The sequence below is a fragment of the Hemibagrus wyckioides genome, linkage group LG05 (genome assembly GCF_019097595.1).
Source record: "Hemibagrus wyckioides isolate EC202008001 linkage group LG05, SWU_Hwy_1.0, whole genome shotgun sequence".
NCBI classification, from domain to species: Eukaryota; Metazoa; Chordata; class Actinopteri; order Siluriformes; family Bagridae; genus Hemibagrus; species Hemibagrus wyckioides.
In genome coordinates this window covers 13,563,075-13,582,703 of record NC_080714.1, presented here as the reverse complement: position 1 = coordinate 13,582,703, position 19,629 = coordinate 13,563,075, and the positions used below count along the sequence as shown (strand labels likewise).

The 19,629-nt window shown below is 39.1% G+C and overlaps 1 protein-coding gene across 5 annotated transcripts in view; it reads right to left on the bottom strand.

Annotated features, from left to right (window-relative positions):
- Positions 1 to 19,629, bottom strand: part of LOC131352499 (citron Rho-interacting kinase) — a 52,212-nt gene that overhangs the window by 16,911 nt on the left and 15,672 nt on the right. For 3 of the 5 annotated variants that reach the window (XM_058388617.1, XM_058388618.1, XM_058388622.1), the window contains 17 exons: positions 19,288 to 19,383; positions 18,919 to 19,035; positions 17,568 to 17,677; positions 13,012 to 13,186; positions 11,928 to 12,125; positions 11,411 to 11,464; positions 10,058 to 10,255; positions 8,375 to 8,568; positions 8,164 to 8,299; positions 7,787 to 7,891; positions 5,531 to 5,671; positions 5,287 to 5,394; positions 2,655 to 2,853; positions 2,315 to 2,488; positions 2,006 to 2,029; positions 1,351 to 1,506; positions 509 to 689 (listed from right to left, as the gene is read on the bottom strand). In XM_058388617.1, coding sequence (XP_058244600.1) covers positions 509 to 689; positions 1,351 to 1,506; positions 2,006 to 2,029; positions 2,315 to 2,488; positions 2,655 to 2,853; positions 5,287 to 5,394; positions 5,531 to 5,671; positions 7,787 to 7,891; positions 8,164 to 8,299; positions 8,375 to 8,568; positions 10,058 to 10,255; positions 11,411 to 11,464; positions 11,928 to 12,125; positions 13,012 to 13,186; positions 17,568 to 17,677; positions 18,919 to 19,035; positions 19,288 to 19,383 — 2,366 coding nt within the window. The remainder of the gene's footprint in view (positions 1 to 508; positions 690 to 1,350; positions 1,507 to 2,005; positions 2,030 to 2,314; positions 2,489 to 2,654; positions 2,854 to 5,286; positions 5,395 to 5,530; positions 5,672 to 7,786; positions 7,892 to 8,163; positions 8,300 to 8,374; positions 8,569 to 10,057; positions 10,256 to 11,410; positions 11,465 to 11,927; positions 12,126 to 13,011; positions 13,187 to 17,567; positions 17,678 to 18,918; positions 19,036 to 19,287; positions 19,384 to 19,629) is intronic. The other 2 variants (XM_058388620.1, XM_058388621.1) reach the window with 2 other exon arrangements.

Sequence of the window (19,629 nt, the reverse complement as noted above, 5' to 3'; positions counted from 1 at the left end):
TCAGCCTTTTTTAATGATGTTTTTTTTGATCATCTGGCAAATCATGTGTATTTACACAACTAAAGTTTTCACTTGATTGTTGATTTTAGATTTCATCTGTTTACTTTTTCTAATGTGAAATAACAAGGGAATAACACATGTCTGACCATAGAACAGCTAAGCAGCCCAGTGTCCAGTCCCAAATTTGTGGGTATTGCATATCAAAAGTGCTGTAATTCCTATATAACCCAAGAAAGGGATATTTTTTAAAAAGAAAATACTTTTAGGTAATCTTGAATCTAGGCCATTTGTAAAAACAGAAAATCTAAAGAACTACTAAATGACTACTCAAAATTATCAGTGTTAAAACTTGAAACTACAATTTCCTGTACAATGTCTGGTACAGGTATAAGGCTTTCATAATACTTCAACACTTTTATTAACAGTCCTCTTTTGCACTGGCATTCTTGTACTATTTGATCTAGCAATTATATTGATTAGTAGTGAAGGTGGAATGCAGTGTTCTGACCTGGGCTGTTTTATCCAGCCCTCCAGCCTCATGTGTCCACTGGAGTCTTTGAGCTGTAGACCTGAGTTACTGCTCTTCTCCCTGCACAGAGCCTCAGATAGGTGAAGTGCATATTCAGTGGGCACACCACATGTGGCTGGAAGGTAGGGGGAGCATTTTGGGTGGCACAAAGCATGGCATTCTAATGTGGGAAAGAAAAATACAGCTAAAACAGTAGTATCGGCATAGGTTTACACTGCTAGCGGTGGCGTGGTCGATTGTCAGCTGTAGACGCGGTGAGGTGACTGATGATTCTCAATTATATGTCATATTTTTGCCATTCTGCTTATGTACAACACGCACACACATGAAGAGAATAGTCGAAGTAGCAGCCTCTGATTGTGGAGAATGCATATGCATACTTTTTTTTTTTCGTTTTAAACCCTCATCTATTTTCCTCTCTCGTCTATAATTTACCGATTGTGTAACACACTCAGATTTGCCACCACAAAATACAAACTGAAAGGGGATTGTCAGTCACTAACTCGCGGTTTCAGCCCCATTGAGACTCTGCTCTCTCTCTCTATCTCTCTGATCGCAGTAATAAGACAGATGAGAATCTTTACACATTACCTGCCTGCTCAACCCGTCTCCTCCCCCATCTGCAACTGACCCTTGACCACGCAGCCGCTGCAACACTTTCATTAACACACACTTTTTAAGAATGTTGCTTAATTGTAAATCTAAACAATTTGCAGAAATATGCATTAGTTTATACACAAATGAATACAAACATGTAATTGCATTGGACCTTACTGTGCAACACATTTGTGTGAATTGTCAAAGATGTCTTGACAGCATACCAATGCAAGTAGCCGCCTGCCGGGCAAAATGGACGGTGTCTAGGCATACAGTGCACTTGGCTGCCCTCATGTTGAGACCCTGGGTGAACCGGTGTGGGGTGCTGTGACTACCATGAGTACTGTGATGAAGCCTCTCTTTTACACGTCGCACATATTCTAAACAGCAAACAGTTAAAAACAGCAAAATCATCTTTTGCTAACCACATTATCCTGCCAACCCAATATACCCACCCCAATTAAAAAGATGATAAAAGCTGTCAAAAGCAATGTCAAAACACCCTGAGAGTGTTTTGGCTAAACAGAAAGAAAGTAGTCAACATAAAACTTTGTCTGGACCCTAGAGTTGCCCATGATTATTGGTGTGGTGTAACAAGCAAACAAGCAAATTGTCCCCAACAATTTGTGGTTTCTGCAGTAGAAGAGGCCCTTGAAGTATGATTTAACAATATGACTTATGAAATAGATGAAAAGTTATAATGATGTACTCCTGTTACAACACTGTAACTCTTATGTCACAGCAAATGATAGCATAATAAATGACACAATAATTATAAGGATAATACAATAAAGCATGTACTTTTTTTCTTTCCAGAACAGCAAGATTATCTTTGGAACAAGAAAGCAAGAATCCCAGACCTAATGCATAATAACTTACTTTCAGAAGTAGCTCTTCTTATTTCTGCAGGGAAAAAGCATGGGAGATAATAATTGTCAATGCTAATAGCTATTTATTTTATTTAAAATGTTTTCTCATTGAAAGTCAAAAAGCATGTAACTAGGGGTCAGATCGAATGTCCTTGTCTTACTGATCTAATTTTTTGTAGTGTAGGCAAAATGACTGGTCAAATGGACCACACTGGTGAAACCAAATACTTCTATTAATTCTACACAGGAATTACCCAAAAGTGATACCTAATTCCTCAAAAGGAAAGATGTCATAAAAAAAACAAGACTGTGTGCTAACCGTCAGTGGTGGCTGTCTCCTTCCTGCGGCTGGCATTTGATTGAGCCAGGTTGGAAGGGTTGGGCTGGTGTTCAGGGGATTTGTTAGACTTAGTTGACATCATGAGCTGCTGCCGTGCCAGACCAGGAGTGGCAGGAGTACCACCGTGTTCCAGTGCTTTATTAAACTGCATGGCTAAAGGAAAGGGGTCATGAGGAACAAATGAGAATTTAAAAAAATACACTGAGAAAAAAATACACATTTACTGATTTACTAATTTCCCTTTCCTAATGCACAGCTCCAATTATTTGAAGTAACAGCCTAAAGTCATCTGCTTAGGATCATATATACTACATCATACCCTCTCTAAGTTCCATGCGTGTCTTTTGGAGGGCCTCCTCTAGTTCAGAGCAGCGGGCACGCTCTTTATCCAGCGCTGCCTTCATATCACTGTACTGCAGGGGCACAGGTGTCACAACAGACACAGAGGCTGTCTGGGTCTGACTCTGGGCTGCCAACGCTGCCAGCAGGTCCTCCCGACGCCTGCCACTGAAGATTCCCTGCACACAAAGCAGAGCCAGAGTGAACCGTCCAGGCTCATTGATTTATTGACATATGCTTAAAAATCATCCTAACCATAACCTTACTCAGCTAGACTGTCCATGGATTTAGGTATTCAATCAAATTTGGTGTCACTATCTGCATCTTACATATCTGTATAGCTCTGATGCTTGGGCAAAGACTTACATGCAAGCTAATTAGAATGTGACAGTGTGCCATGTCAGTGTGTGCAGTTTCCGAAGTTGCAGACTACAGTTTCCATGATCCTCAGCCCACATGACACATAAGCTCTTGTAAAATCATGCCTGCTCACCTGATTACTAATGGAACTCACCTATTTGCAATAACACTACTCCTTTTAAATAACTCAGACTCTGACTACTTTGTGAGTAACTTTGTGATATACTGCTTCAGTGATTTCTATGTAAGGATTCCAAGTCTTTGTTACCTGTCTTGTTTAAGAAATATTGCACAAGCAAGAATGTGCTTATTCTAAATATCTGCACAACTGTGATTCAGCCATGGGCATGCAGATCTTCAGTATAAATACACCCTAGCTTGTGTGATATTATTTATTGATATTATTATTTATTCTTATTTTTACTCTCAAGAGAAATAGATTTAAAAAACACTGCCATAACCTACTAATAGCCTGTCAGCTGTCGGTTCAGAATTACATGAGCATTCGTATTAAAGGTACATCCAGTGAAAGACATTCCCTTCATTTGTATTAATCTGACGGGCGACCAGTCAGAGCGATGGCAGAATCTCCTCACTCTCCTCGAGATGCAGGAAGAGTTTAAAGGAGCCCAGTGCACACAGGACAGTAGGACAATTATTTAAGCTAATATCTAATTTACGGTGCCTTTGTTATGCTACTCTCTGAGGCCAGTTCTGATAATGTAACATTTGCTAGTGAATAATGGTAGTGAATGTAAGCATGCCTATAGCAAATTCTGCAGCACCTATTAGACAGAAGCCTCCAGCAGTATGCAAAGATCCAAGAGCTAGGCCTGGGTCTGCCATCCTGCTGATGTTCTACAAATCTGAGAAGATGGTATAAGGACAGTTGGTATAAGGACAATGTCTTTGTGCCCCTTCTCTCTGAGGAAGCCCAGTTGCAAGTGTTGAGGGCCTGTGCTGCAAATTGTGGCCCAGAGAAATTCAGACCTTCCCCTTCCATATGTCCTCTTTGCTGTCCGGGAGACACCCAAGCGTCCACTGGTTTTAACCTATTTGAGCTGGTCTTCAGACAGCAACCTCAGGAACTGCTAGAAATGGCCCAAGATGCCCTAGACATGACCTTTCTGCTCACTCCTAGATTGTGAGAGATGCAAAAGCAAGAGCTAGAGATGCAAGAGCAAATTGATAAGGTGGCACTGATTAATTGTCATAGCTCAAGCAGGGTGGTGGTAGCTCAAGTGGTTAAGGCTCTGGGTCGTTGACCAGAAGATTGGGGTTCAAGCCCCAGCACCACCAAGCTGCCACCTTTTTTGCTTTTTCCACCTGCTTGCTTTGAGCAAGGCCCCCAACCTACCCTGCTGTATCATGGCTGACCCTGTACTCTGACCCCAACCCCCAAGGATGGGATATTTGAAGAAAGAATTTCACTGTGCAGTAATGTATATATGACAAATAAAGGCTACATAACTTTGTGAGTACAGGGAAGCTGTCCAAAAAAAACAGCAACAGGCATACAACAACCCAACTTAACCCTGAGAGTTTCACCCAGGCGACCAAGTGCTTCTCCTTGTCCCCAATGCCAGCTGTAAGTTCCTGGACCACTGGCAGTGCCTGTACACAGTCCTTGAGAGGATAGGAACAGTGAACTACTGCCTACAGCAGCCAGGTAAGCTCAAACACCCTGACATACTATATTAATCTACTAAAAAGCAGCCAGATGCTTTTTTTTAAAAAAAAAAAACTCTCTCCACAGATGAGTGTCCTGGTCAAAAGGACTAGCATGACAGAGCAGGTGTTTCAGGAAGACCATCACCAGTTCCCCAGTCCTTCATTGTCCACACAGACACCTCTGAGACAGGACTGGGCCTCTGAAGCTCTATTGGTCCTGCCTTGTTGCTGCCTCTGCCCAGTTGGAGTTGCCTGTCACTTTACTCTATTGGCATAATAGCTTTCTTCAGCCCATTACACCTCCCTATCCCTCACCTCCACTGAGCACTAATTAAAAGAGCACCTCTTTCACCTATGCTAGTCTCTTGTGTCTGTGCTCTACAGTATGCTACATTGCTTTTAATAAAACCAGAATACTTGCACTTGTGTCCTTCTGTCTGCTTCATGACACAATGAACCATGGTCATGCAAAATTGTACCACACTTATGTGGTTATAGGGACAATAGAGCTTCAGTGAGAAGTATTTTCAGCAAGCAATTAGTTGGTGGGGAAATGAGACAAATGCCCAGCAGACTCTGACCTTTTTCTTCTTAGAGGGATGGTCTACCTTGGCCTGCAGGAAGTCTATAAGCTTGGTCTGTTGGGTGATGGTGCCCTCCATCTTCACCTTCTCATGAGAATATGCAGCCTGAAAGAATTCATGTACAAATGCTTACATATTCCCTTTACTGACATCTCTGGATTTTGTTTTGAGTACTGAATTTGAATAAATCTTGATTAATCTTACTTTCAGCCATGAATTCATGAATATTTCGGGGCTATACCTGTATGTTTTCCAATTGATACTCTAGGTCTGTTCTTTCAGTCTTCAGTAGGTCTGTCTGGTCCAATGCATCCTGCAGGCCCTGTGTCAACCTGAAAATATGGCTCTTTTGCATGTCCAGCTGCTGTTGTAGCTTTGCTTGCTGCACACACATGTATACACATTAAAACACAACCAGGGAAGAATTGTTTAGTGTTAATTAGCTTGCTTTGGGTTATTGTATTAGTGCACGTTGAAGTTCCTCCCAATTAGATTGGATGCATTTGTCTGTAAATTGTACATAGAATGTTTCAGTAGACTTCTGAATTCATTCTGCTGTTACCATGATAAATTACATCATCAATAAAGTAAGCCATTTCCAGAAACAGCCATGTAGGACCAAGACATGATGCTAGATCCTCAGTGATTGAACAATGAGCCCAAATGTTTTAGATAATGAGCAGATTCTTTCTTCATCTTGTGATATGGCCTCTATATTTCTGTCTCTTCTTTGAAGAGTGGAGTGGATTCACCATGCACCATGCCATGGTGGATTCACCATGCCCAGTGGTTGGTGATGTCACTGACTGCAGTTTTTTTTGTTGTTTGTTTGTTTTTTTCCACACCTATCAATAGTCCATCTGTGGTTATTTTCCTTGTCCGACTTGTTTAATGTCTGGTTTTTTGATGTCTGTACACCAGTGGTTTCTTTCTTTTTCAGGACATTCCAAATAATAAATTTTCCCTATTTTCTCAATTATAAATAAACTTCTTCCATAGACGGTTTATGGTTGGTTTATTATTTATGCAGTCAGTCTTCATAGATGAAATCCAGGGCTCAAAACAAGAGTAGATAATGTTTGTTAATTAAACAATTGTTGTTAATTAAAAAGTTGTTTAAACAATCAGTATAACAGGGCACATCTGGACAAGAAGAAGCACCTGTCAGTCACATGTTCTTATACATTTTTTGAATATTTTCACTGCAAAGCAATGACAACAGAATTGGCCTTACTATTCCATTAATTTTAGGAGGGACCATAAAGAGCATGATGTCATGAAAAGTGTCTTTCATTTTCTCATGCATACATAAGTATATTGCAGGCACAAAGATCAATCAGGTTTTCTTACATTTAGGATAGCAAAACAACCTCAAAAGCCAACTGTCAGAAATCTTTTTTTATGTTAAAAAAACTAACTGAATTGATGCCTCTAAAAGTGATTGTTTCAGGTTTGTTATTTCTTGTTGTTGTTTCAGTATTGTTTCAGTTTTCTTGAGTCAATTTCACAACTATAATAAATTTCCTTTCTCTACACTGAAAAAATGCCTGTAATTTTTATAGCAACATCTTTGCAATGGCATACTGTATTACAAAATTGACAGTAAATTTTGGAAATAGTGTTTTCCAGTTTATAATGTTGTTGTCCTTTGGCTGCTCCCTGTTCAGCGACATGACAGCAGATCTTTAATATTTGGGATTAAAGAATTTGAAGAAATCAACAGATTTTCAACTGTTGTCACCTCATTTGAATAGATGCCAAAATTAATTTCCCATTGACAGCAGGTGCACTGGACAACACCCAAAAATGCCCTGATCCAGGAGATCCCCCTGGACACCATCTACCATCTCATAAGAATGTTGTCAGGTGTGCATACAAGCAAATGGGGGCCAAACACACTACTAGTCTCATGACTTACATTATAAGTTGCTTTAATTTTTAAGTTGGATCAGCCTGTAATTGAAAATTTTTTAACAGATTTTCTGCGTGATTTTGAGTCCACCCCTGATAGGGTTGATGATTCTGGTTTCCACTGTTCATTGAGATCCTATGTGTGTAAGTGTTCCCTTAATTTTTTTGTGCAGTGTTTTTTCTGTAAGATATATTTACAATAATAACTGAGTTGACATTACTATTAAATAATGGTACAGGACTGTATTTTCACATAATTATTTTATTATATTCATGTGTAAATGAAATTGCAGTATTTGACTATTCAGATTAGGAAATCTCTTACAGCTACAGCAAGAATCATGTCCCTATTTATATGTATAGGTGTATGAATATATTTATGTTATTTATTGGGAGTAAACAATGAGATTTATTATGGGTTCCATCTTCCTTCAACTCACTCCACTACATTTCACTGGTAAGCTGTATGTACTTTGTCATCACTGCAGAACTTAAACCGTGACACAAACATCCTTTTTCAGGTAGAGCAATTGCTGTGATAGTATTTTCTGATAAAAAGCTACCCACTAAGTCAGTTAGAGAGTACCTCATCCACCAGCCTCTGTTTAAGCTCTCGCTCAGCCTCCAGTTTCTGCTGTAGGCTGCGTGCATTCATCTCTAGCATGGAGTGTTTCTTTTCCAAGTCACTCAGCTAAAGGAACATAAGATAAAAATAATAGATAAATAATTCTGCAGAGTACCACCACCCAGTACATTTTGATGTTCACATGAACTCATGAACTAATTAATAATAAAGAAAAACACTCATTTACATCATTCTGCTCTCTATTTATGTTCTATGTGTGTTGATTTAAGTTCAGTTATTAAAAACCAAAAAAGAAGAAATTACAGAAAATATCTGCATCAGTCTGGATGCATGTCTTCATGTCACACATGAAAAAGAAGTGTTATTCAAAAACATACTGTATCGGAGAGGCCTTCTGCTTTCAGTTTTTGATCCTTCAAGGCTTGCTGCAGCACCAGAATCTCAGCTTTGTGTTCCTTTACTGCAAGTTCAACAGCCTGACGAGACTCTGAACTGCGCTGGTCAGCACGCAACCTGAATAGCACAGAGCAAGAGAGTCAGAGAACTGGACATTGACATATGCACAGAAGTGTATTTCTGCTTTATAACCTATTCTGTTTTTCATTGTCCAGCTGTCTTTGTATTTCTCGAGCCCTGCGCTCAGCCTGGTTTTTCTCCTCTTCCAGTGCTGTCCTCCAGCTTTCCCACTGCCTCTCCTTCTCCAGCAGCTCATCATTTAGTGTCTCCAGTTCTAGCACCTGTTCTTCCAACATGGTACATGTCGTCTTCAGGGTCTCTATGTTCTGTACACACACACACACACACACACACATACACATACTCACAGATTGCTAATTCATTCTGATTTATTGATTATTCATCAAGAAATTAAATCTGTTAATATGAGTCTGTCACATTAAATTCAGCAAGTAACAGGGTATATGCACTGGGTGGGAGGCATTTTGGTACAAACTAGCAAGCTAGATAAGTAATTAACAGTTTCACACTTATGTTTATTTGAACTCTCTCCCCCTGAGGTGTGTGTGTGTGTGTGTATTTTGAGTAAAAGAGAAAGCAGGCCATGGGTGAGCTGTAAAACTACAACATGGTTTGTTTTGAAATGTTACATTACTGCTTTTCTACTGTGCCAGGGGCACAAGTCCAAATGAAAAAATGCTCATGCTCTCTTACCTTGACTCTGCTATGTTTACTAAACCAGAGATTTTTTACAGATGTTTATGTAAATACAAATAAGTGTTTCATTTTTATTGTACTGTAGGGCAATGATTCAGCGTGTTTTGTCCTAGGCAGACCATATGTGTCTAATGTCACTAATTTATTTTTCATAATTCATAATCTATAATGAAAAATAATTAATACAAATATGTTATAGTTAACATTATACCTTATAATCAACAGAAAGAGAAGACTAATTCAGAACAGTCTCAGGTTATTTACAGTGGAAGCATAAAATCAGATTTATCATTATTATTATTATTAATATTATTATTATTATTATTATTATTATTATTATTATTATTATTATTATTATTATCATTATTATTATCATTATTATTATTACATCCCAACTTCCCAGTTATACATCCAGTGGTATGCATCCCTAAACCCCAGCGAGATCATAACACTTTAAGATGTACTGGGTGCAACTGGGCTGTTTTGTGACAGTGAAAAAAAAGAAAAGAGCTGAGAAAGAGAAAATACATGTGAAAAGAGGCTCCAAATATATCGATGTATAAATGCCCTTTGCAATGTCCAACAAAGCTGAGCAGAGGGAACCTGAGAGTGTGGATGACACATCTCTGCTTCCCACAAGTGCCTATGATTACCATTCGCTTGTGTTATACAACAGCTAGCACTGAGGCATCTCACACCCACATGAACCGCCTCCCACACACATGCAACTGCTCCATTTCTCTTTTCTCTCTCTCTCTCTCTCTCTCTCTCCCTCACACACACACACACACACAGAGGCAAATATACCCAGCCTATGCTCTTTATACACCTTTTTTGTGATGCTATAAAACAAAGGAAGCATCTTGCATTATTTACTAATTTGTCAAATGTCCCTTGTAGAGAAGTGACTCTTTCCTTTTCTCTGCCTGTATCATTAGCTTCACTGTATTTTGTTTGGCTGTGTGACCAAATTTCCACAAAACCTGTCAATCATCCTCTAACTGTTTCTATAAAACAATTAAAGCTACTACAAAACAATGATTATAAACAGATGGATTCTGTATGTGTGTGCATGTACATACGTATGTGTGTGTTTACTTGTTTCTGGTTGTTGAGGTGCATCTCTCTGTCAGCCACTTCTCTGCGCAGCCGATCCACCTCTTGGCTAAGCTGCAGTCTCTCCTCATTTTCATCTGTGGCTTCATCCAGCTGCTTGGAAAGGTAGAAGTTCTGCCTGTTTAATTCTGCATTTTCCTGTGTTAGCTGAGTCAACTGCTCCTCCAGGTCAGTGATCACCTAAACACAATCAGACAAGATAACATGAGATATTTACAGCATGGACAAATCAGCACTATTCATTAAATGATATGCTTTTAGACAAATAACTGAAAAGTAAGCTGGAAACACAGTTATAGTAAAAACTACGTACATCATATATAGTCTAATATTAGCCCCAAAAAATTCAAAGTGAAATTTGTTCTCCTAAAAACCTTTATCTTTATCAGCAGTCAATCATCAGTGAGAAAGTGGCAGCAAACAATAGCTGGAAGTTGATTAATTACATTTTCTTTGAGTAACAGGTATATAAAAGTCAAGCCAACTCACAGAATGTTTTATATGTAATGTATAGAGAACAGGAGAATAAACTTCAGGATAAAGCAACATAATAGAGCTGTCACACAATGTGGTACTGGCTGATCTAGAGCCATGGTGAAGGCGCTTAAACAGCTTGTGTGTGGGTGGACAGTAAAAGTAGGGCAACAAGATAAGAAGAGAAAGATGGCTATAGGTTAGATAACAATAAAGAGAACCCCAGAGGTATTGCACAATAATGCTTTTAACATTTATTTAAATAATAATAATAATAATAATAATAATAATAATAATAATAATAATAATAAATAGAGTAGAGTAGAACTCATTGAAAGTGTGCATTGGTATTGGAAATATCTACAGACTTGGGTGATGCTCAAACAGTTGCAAGCTGTGAGTTGTGTGCATGGGGTAAAGTCTGCTGAAAATGTTGGAGTGTCTCAGATATGTTAAATTGTGACACTGAACCTAATTATCTTATGCAATATTTTCACAAGCAAGGATCAGTATTAAGTCTGGCATGACTATCTGATATTTTAAAACCACAATATTTTTAGAAACACATTTTTGCATAGGGATTATCCCAGAAAAGGCCACAATTTGTTTATTTGATGTGCACAGAAAAGGTCAGAGGAGACAGCATCTTAAATTTTATATGCCATTATTATTATTATTATTATTTCTATATGTTGGTGCAGGCCAAATATGTCTCCAATTATGAACTTGCTTACTTTGCAAACAGCCCCATATTTCTAAGGTTGAAAAATGCTGAACTGTTTCTTTAATAAAATATAGATTATTAACTAGTACAAACAAGTCCCTATTCTATGCAGCAAAATCTAAAAATAAACAGCATACCGCACAACTGTCTCTCAGGGCATCAAACTTTCGTTGGATTTCATCCCGGTGAGCCTTAAAAAAAAAGCCACATCAGTCACATCCAAGAATGGGGAAAAGAGCACACTCTTGTAGAGTGCATTTGAAGAGCCTAGAGAGCTTTACAGTATACAGACAGGTCCATAAATATTTACAAAGTTATTGTTATTTTAGCTATCTACCACAGTAAATTATTTATCCCATAACAAGGGAATTAAAATGTATTTTTCATTATATATTTTATTTCAACTCCATCATCAGAAGTCCTGAAGATTGACACAGAGAACCCAATTAAACAAATGAGGCAAAATGAGACTAAAAATATTATACATGGTCATTTATTTCTCTTTGTCTACTTTTAGGACTTGTATGAAATTCTGATGAGGTCATATTTATTTATGCAGAACTATCAAAAATAAGGGGTGACAAACTTTCAAGCACCAATATTTCTTATTTCTAGTTCTTTGTCTCAAAAATGATTTAATAAATGTTATATTACCCGGAGAACAGTGATTTCCTCCTCTGCCTCAGCAGTGGTCTCCTCTAGCTCAGTCTTGGCCTGCTGTAACTGGCTTTCCAATGCATGGCGAGCAGCTTGCAGGCTGCTGATCTGAGACTCTCTCTCCTGTAATGACAGTGTCAGCTCAGACACTTGGCGCTTTAAATCCAACTTCTGCTCCTCATGTTCCAGGCCAATCTAAAGAGTACAGGGAATTTTTTAGCAGTTACTGAGCATACTTATATGCCACAGTGTCCCTTATTTCTAGTTCAGTCCCTTTCATTATAAAAATAATCTTTTGGCAATAAGGAAATTATACTTTTTTTAGATCAGTAACTATTGTGTGTGCTAAAGTACTCCATGTATCAGTAAAAATGTATTTGATGATTAATACAAACTGTAAGGAACCAACAATTAGTTAATGTTGGTTTGAGATTTTTTGTGGCACAGAAATTTGTATTAATAGTTTAAACATTCAATCCTACAGGGCACACCTGGGCAACAAAAATTGCCTGTCAGTCGCATTGTCTAAAATTTTTTGATGATTTTAAAAAAATGGGTTGGTTTGAAAAAAAGGTGACATGTTCCAAATTGTTTAACACATCCAGATATACGTATCTATAAAAAGCTGAAATTCTGGTACCAAATGTCGTCTCTATATAGCAAGCACAAAAGCACTGACTTTGCTGTACCAATACTTTTGGAGATGTGTGTAATGAGAAGAATATGAGTAGCCTGTGCAGAAAGCTTTGTTCTCAATCCCACAGAACATCCTTAGGATGAACTAGAATGCCAGCTGTGCTACAGGGCTCCTTGGTAAACATCAGTCCTAGGTATCATTAATGGGAATCATTAAAGCTGTTGGGAAAAATGCTGTTGGATGTCTGTGGTCCAAAATCTAATGGAATGCCTCCCCAGAAGAGTGGAGATTATTATAATAGCAAAGGGGAGACTAAAGCTGGAATGGGATGTTTAAAAAGCACAAAGGAGTGCAGTGGTCAGGTGTCCTCAAACATTTGACCATAGTGAAAAAAATGATATATATGATAGTGGCAGCAAAAATGAAAGGCCTGTTTGTTCTCACCTCTCTCAGTCTGGCCTCCAGCTCCAGCACACGGCTTTTGTTGACTTGTTCTTGTTGACTCATCTTCTCCAGATGCTCCTCTAGCTTAGCATTTTGGGCCTCCAGTTTGCCTGCCTGAGACTCCAGGTAGAATTTTTGCTGCCTCAGTTCAGATATCATTTCCTCTTGGGCTTTCCTGGAGAACAGCAAACATGAATACTAGTAGTAATGTGAAAACCATGTCTTTGATGAAAAGATCTTCCATAAGAGCCTTGAATAATTAAAACTAAATAATTCCAAAATTCTAAAAACTATTTAGCATACTTATTGAAAGAACTTCTTCAGCAATGGTATATGTAATGATTTAATGGCATAATGTATTTTTTATGCACTTGGAATGAAGGAATACAGCCACACATACACTGCTTCTGATGATGCTACAGCAAGTTATGTATACATGTATTGTATACATACATATATATATATATATATGTATGTATATATGTATATGTATGTATATATGTATATGTATGTATATATGTATATGTATGTATATGTATATATATATATATAATCATTTTACATCAGCTAGACATAAACCATAAAACATTCTTTATATATATATATATATATATATATATATATATATATATATATATATATATATACTACCAGTCAAAAGTTTGGACACATCTTCTAATTCCATGGTCTTGCCTGATGTTTATTTCTTTCTACATTGTGAAGGTGCTGAAGGTGGCTGAAATACACAATAATGTCCTTTGAACAGTTGATATTGAGATATGTCTGCTATTTATGCTCTGTAAAGCCTTCATAACGGCTCTAATCTGAGGTGCTGTTAATTGGTGATTTCTGAGGCTGGCAACTCTAAATGAACTTCTCCTCAGCAGCAGAGGCAAGATTTGGTCTTGCTTTACTGGAATGGTCTTCATGTGAGCCAGTTTCATCATGGTGCTTGATGGGTTTTGCAAATGCACTTGACAATACTGTTCTTGCAAGAACTACTCCAGAACACCTGACCTTCTTGTCTTAAAATAACAACTGACTGTTGTTTTTTGTCATTATATATGGATTACTTAAGTCCATGTGTGTTATTTCGTAGTTTTGAAATCTCCAGTATTATTCTAGAACAGCGGTAGGCAAGTTCGGTCCTAGAGAGCCACAATCCTGCAGAGTTCAGCTCCAACCCTAATCAAACACACCTGAACAAGCTAATCAAGGTCTTCAGGATTACTAAGGCTACAGGCAGGTAGGACAGAACTTACCTACCCCTGTTCTAGAATGTAGAAAATAAATCCCTAAACAAAAAACATTGAATTAAAAGGTGTGTCCAAACTTTTGACTGGTAGTGACTCATATATATAATGAATGTGGGGAAACAAATGGTTTATGTCTAGTTGATGTAAAATGATGTATATATATGTATACAATACTGTACATATATGTATACATATATATACACTACTCACAAAAAGTTAAGGATATTCGGCTTTCGGGTGAAATTTCAGGATGCACCTAAAATGCACTATAACCTTTACAGGTGAACTTAATTTGACCTTCTGTACACTTTTGAATGCACATGTCCAACTGTTCAGTGTTTCAGTAGTTTTTGCATAACTTGCTGTTCTCTAATAAGGTGCTTAATGGCAAAATTCACAACTGGTGTTTGATCCATGAATCGACCAATAAATTTTCTGGTTCAATTAGAATTGGTATGTAAACAGTCCTCTTCATCATGCTGTTCACATTTTGACATCATGAGACCAAGACGACACCTAACAATTGATCAACAGTACCTCGCCATTGCGAGGCTTCAAACAGGATGTTCTCAGAGGGAAGTGGCCACTGAGCTTAGAGTGTCACAGAGTGTCATCAGCAGGTTGCGACAGAGATACAGAGAGACTGGAAGAGTCAAAGAAATGCATAGAAGTGGACGTCCTTTGGCCACATCCCACGCTGATGACTGCTTCATTGTGAACAGTGCCCTGCGGAACCGGATGATGAATGCCACTCAACTCCAGGCACATTTAAGGGAGGTGAGAGGCACCCAACTGTCACGTCAGACCATTCAAAACCATTTACATCAGCGTGGTCTGCGTGCTAGACAACCTGCAAGGGTACCTGACCACACCACCAGGCACAGGCGTCATCGTCTTGCATGGGTCAGGGAGCATTTACGCTGGACGAGGGACCAGTGGGCCTCAGTGCTGTTGTCTGATGAAAGTCGATTCACGTTGAGCAGAAATGATGGCCGCCAACGATGTTGGAGACGTCAAGGAGAGCGCTATGCATCAGCCACTGTTGTCACCAGATGAGCCTTTGGTGGTGGTGGTGTCTGGGCAGATGTGTCTACTCAATACAGAACTGCCCAACATCTTGTGACAAGCCAATACTACATGAATAACATCATTAATCCAGGCCTAATTTCATCTTCATGGACGACAATGCTCCAGCTCATCGAGGTCGCATCATTAGGGAACGGCTGATGGAGGCTGGGGTACCTCAAATGGAGTGTCCTGCACTTTCTCAAGACCTGAATCCCTTAGAAAACCTATGGGATCAGCTGAGTCGCCATGTAGAGGCTCATAACCCTGCACCCCAGAACCTCAATGACCTGAGGGCCGCCCTTTAAGAAGAGTGGAATGCCATGCCTCAGCAGACAATAAGTCGACTCATGAACAGCATGAGACATCATTGTCAAGCTGTAATTGATGGTCAAGGGAACATGACAGATTATTGAGACATTGACATTTTTTGTTGTGGTATACCCACCACTGTTGTTGGCTTTTGTTTCAATAAATTGTTTGAGATGAGGAAATCACCATTGCATGCTTCTACTTAAATGCCCTACTTTCATGATATAATATCACTGTAGTGAAATATCCTTAACTTTTTGTGAGTAGTGTATATACATATATATATACAGTATCTCACAAAAGTGAGTACACCCCTCACATTTTTGTAAATATTTTATTATATCTTTTCATGTGACAACACTGAAGAAATGACACAATGTAAAGTAGTGAGTGTACAGCCTGCATAACAGTGTAAATTTGCTCTCCCCTCAAAATAACTCAACACACAGCCATTAATATCTAATTAATTAATTAATGTTGGCAACAAAAGTCAGTACACCCCTAAGTGGAAATGTCCAAATTGGGCCCAATTAGCCATTTACCCTCCCTGGTGTCATGTGACTTGTTAGTGTTACAAGGTCTCAGGTGTGAATGGGGAGCAGGTGTGTTAAATTTGATGTTATCAATCTCACACTCTCTCATACTGGTCACTGGAAGTTCAACATGGCACCTCATGGCAAAGAACTCTCTGAGGATCTGAAAAAAACAATTGTTGCTCTACATAAAGATGGCCTAGGCTATAAGAAGATTGCCAAGACCCTGAAACTGAGCTGCAGCACTGTGGGCTAGACCATACAGCAGACAGGTTCCACTCAGAACAGGCCTCATCAGGGTCAACCAAAGAAGTTGAGTGCACATGCTCAGTGTCATATCCGGAGGTTGGCTTTGGGAAATAGATGTATGAGTGCTGCCAGCATTGCTGCAGAGGTTGAAGAGGTGGGGGGTCAGTCTGTCAGTGCTCAGACCATACGCCACACACTGCATCAAATTGGTCTGCATGGCTGTCATCCCAGAAGGAAGCCTCTCCTAAAGATGATGCACAAGAAAGCCTGCATACAGTTTGCTGAAGATAAGCAGACTAAGGACATGGCCAGAACCATGTCCTGTGGTCCAATGAGACCAAGATAAACTTATTTGGTTCAGATGGTGTCAAGCGTATGTGGCAGCAACCAGGTGAGGAGTACAAACACAAGTGTGCCTTGCCTACAGTCAAGCATGGTGGTGGGAGTGTCATGGTCTGGGCCTGCATGAGTGCTCCCTGCACTGGGGAGCTACAGTTCATTGAGGGAACCATGAATGCCAACATATACTGTGACATACTGAAGCAGAGCATGATCCCCTCCCTTCAGAGACTGGGCCTCAGGGCAGTATTCCAACATGATAACAACCCCAAACACACCTCCAAGACGACCACTACCTTGCTAAAGAAGCTGAGGGTAAAGGTGATGGACTTGCCAAGCATGTCTCCAGACCTAAACCCAAAGGTGGGGGAGCGCAAGGTCTCTAACATCCACCAGCTCTGTGATGTCATCATGGAGGAGTGGAAGAGGACTCCAGTGGAAATCTGTGAAGCTCTGGTGAACTCCATGCCCAAGAGGGTTAAAGCAGTGCTGGAAAATAATGGTGGCCACACAAAATATTGACACTTTGGGCCCAATTTGGACATTTCCACTTAGGGATGTATTCACTTTTGTTGCCAGAGGTTTAGACATTAATGGCTGTGTGTTGAGTTATTTTGAGGGGACAGCAAATTTACACTGTTAAATTTATAATAGATATAATAAAATATTTACAAAAATGTGAGGGATGTACTCACTTTTGTGAGATACTGTATGAGAATACTGAGAAAATTCTTTTAAAATTGGAATATGCTTGAATGCGATACAATTTAGGATTTGAGTATATGTCTCACTGTGAACTCACATGTTCTTTTGAGTGTAGATACTGCTATTGGCCGCCAGTTTGTTGGCCTCAGAGAGCTCAGAAATCCTCTGCTCCATGCTGGTCATCTTTGACTCCATAGCACTGATAGTCTGCAAAAGTACAGACCTTTTTAACGTAAGTAGCAGAGGTGGCTTGTATCAGTGGGCTATCAGTCTTTAACAAACAAACAAACAAACAAAAAATAACATCACTATCAGGCCTGGTGCCTAAATCATCTTATTTGTAGTTAACAAATTAAATTATTATTAATTTATTCTTTATTTTTTTTTATTTTTTTTTTTTATTTCTTATTCTTTTTTTTTAACCGAGTACAACAGCACCACCTGCAGTCAAAAGAAAAACTCAGCGAACAGCACGAACTTAGTCATGTTTATGGGTTTGAAATACTACAAAGACTATAAATTACTAATGTAGCTCCTGATCTTCTTTGTGTGAGGGTGCGTCTCAATATTATTGACATTTAAAGCAAGTTACAGATTATTATTATTATTATTATTATTATTATTATTATTATTATTATTATTTTATTATATTATATTTTTATTATTATCAATGAGACCTTGACAGATATACTGATTTTGTCCCTCCTAGCTGCTTGTCAGCCAAACCCACTTGGCCGTTCACAACCTACTATGAGCCAGAAGCCAACAGGGTGGCCTCCGCTGCAGAGATCTCTCAAGAGGCTGACAGGGCTGTCTCCACAGCAAAGATCCAGCCAAAGGCAGATATGGCAGCCTCTGCTCCCTCCAGAGGCTGACAGGGCAGGCCTGCACAGCACAAATCCGACTTGAAGCCTCCCAAAGCCTTCTCACACCGATGTCTGCTTAAGTTTGTGGACCGTGGAGTGTTGTCCCAAGTCCTGCTCACGTCTGAGTCCCAGAAAGCGGACTATACACGTTGTTCTCACATCTGCTTCCTAGTTTCATTAGAAGAAGAAAACATGATGGAGTATGCCTGCCTCACAACTTTGGGTTTGCATGGATTGCAGGGACTAGTATTTGTAGGTGCTGAGGGAGCAGCGTCCTTGAGAAGGGGACCTGTCCCCCTTGACCAAACGCTGCGAACAAAGAAGCTCAGTGCGCAAAAGCTTTCCATTACTTTGTACACTTTCATGTTGTTACATGTTTGTTTATGTTACCATGTATGTTTTGTTTTGATTCATGTATTCCTCTACCCATTTTCTATTGCAATATTCTGTGGTATTCATGTTGCTGTTCTGGTATTCTGTTACCTTGTTCCTGTTTTTTTATTATCCCATCTATTGTTGCAGATGCAGCCACCTACAGCTAACACATTTGTGGTACCATCACAAACTTTATAGTGGTCTTACCGCTGCCTGTTCACTGATCAATTTGCTTTTCTCCCGAGCTTCCTCCTCATATATGCCTTGTTTCGATTCCAGGAGCTCTTTATCAGCCAGGTCTACCCTCATTTGGTTCTCCAATACCTTGTCAACATAATGTACAGCAAGCATGTCTCATACACTGTGCTAGTGTAATGTTTCAGTATATATGAGATCATGTTTGATGCTTGATGCTGCAAATGTAAAATGTATGGCATAGAATACAGTCCTAATAGTAAATACAAACAAATCTGCTTCCATATTAGTTATATACAGGAAAGCATTACAAACTGTATAAGTTGTGAGTACTTATGCAATGCACTGTTAAAGTCACATTTCTATCATGGAAAACACAACCTTAATCTTATCCTCATATAGTTTCTCTTTCTGCTCCAAATGAGTCTCCATCCGCTGGGCTGTGGCTTGTGTTTCACGTAAGTTCTCCTCCAGTTCCTGTTAGCACAAGATACATTAATTTCTCTTTACACAGGTTATGATAGATCACCAGTAGTGGTATGATAGATCCCCACTCCCTCCAGGGGCTTAAAAAAGTATTGTCCATAGGTATTATTTATAGGTATTATTTATACATGTGTAAATGTTGAACTTTAGGCACCTCCCATGAACTACGATACACACTTACATTAAACTGACTTAAACTAATCACATTACAGAAAAGGGGGTATTTCATACTATTCC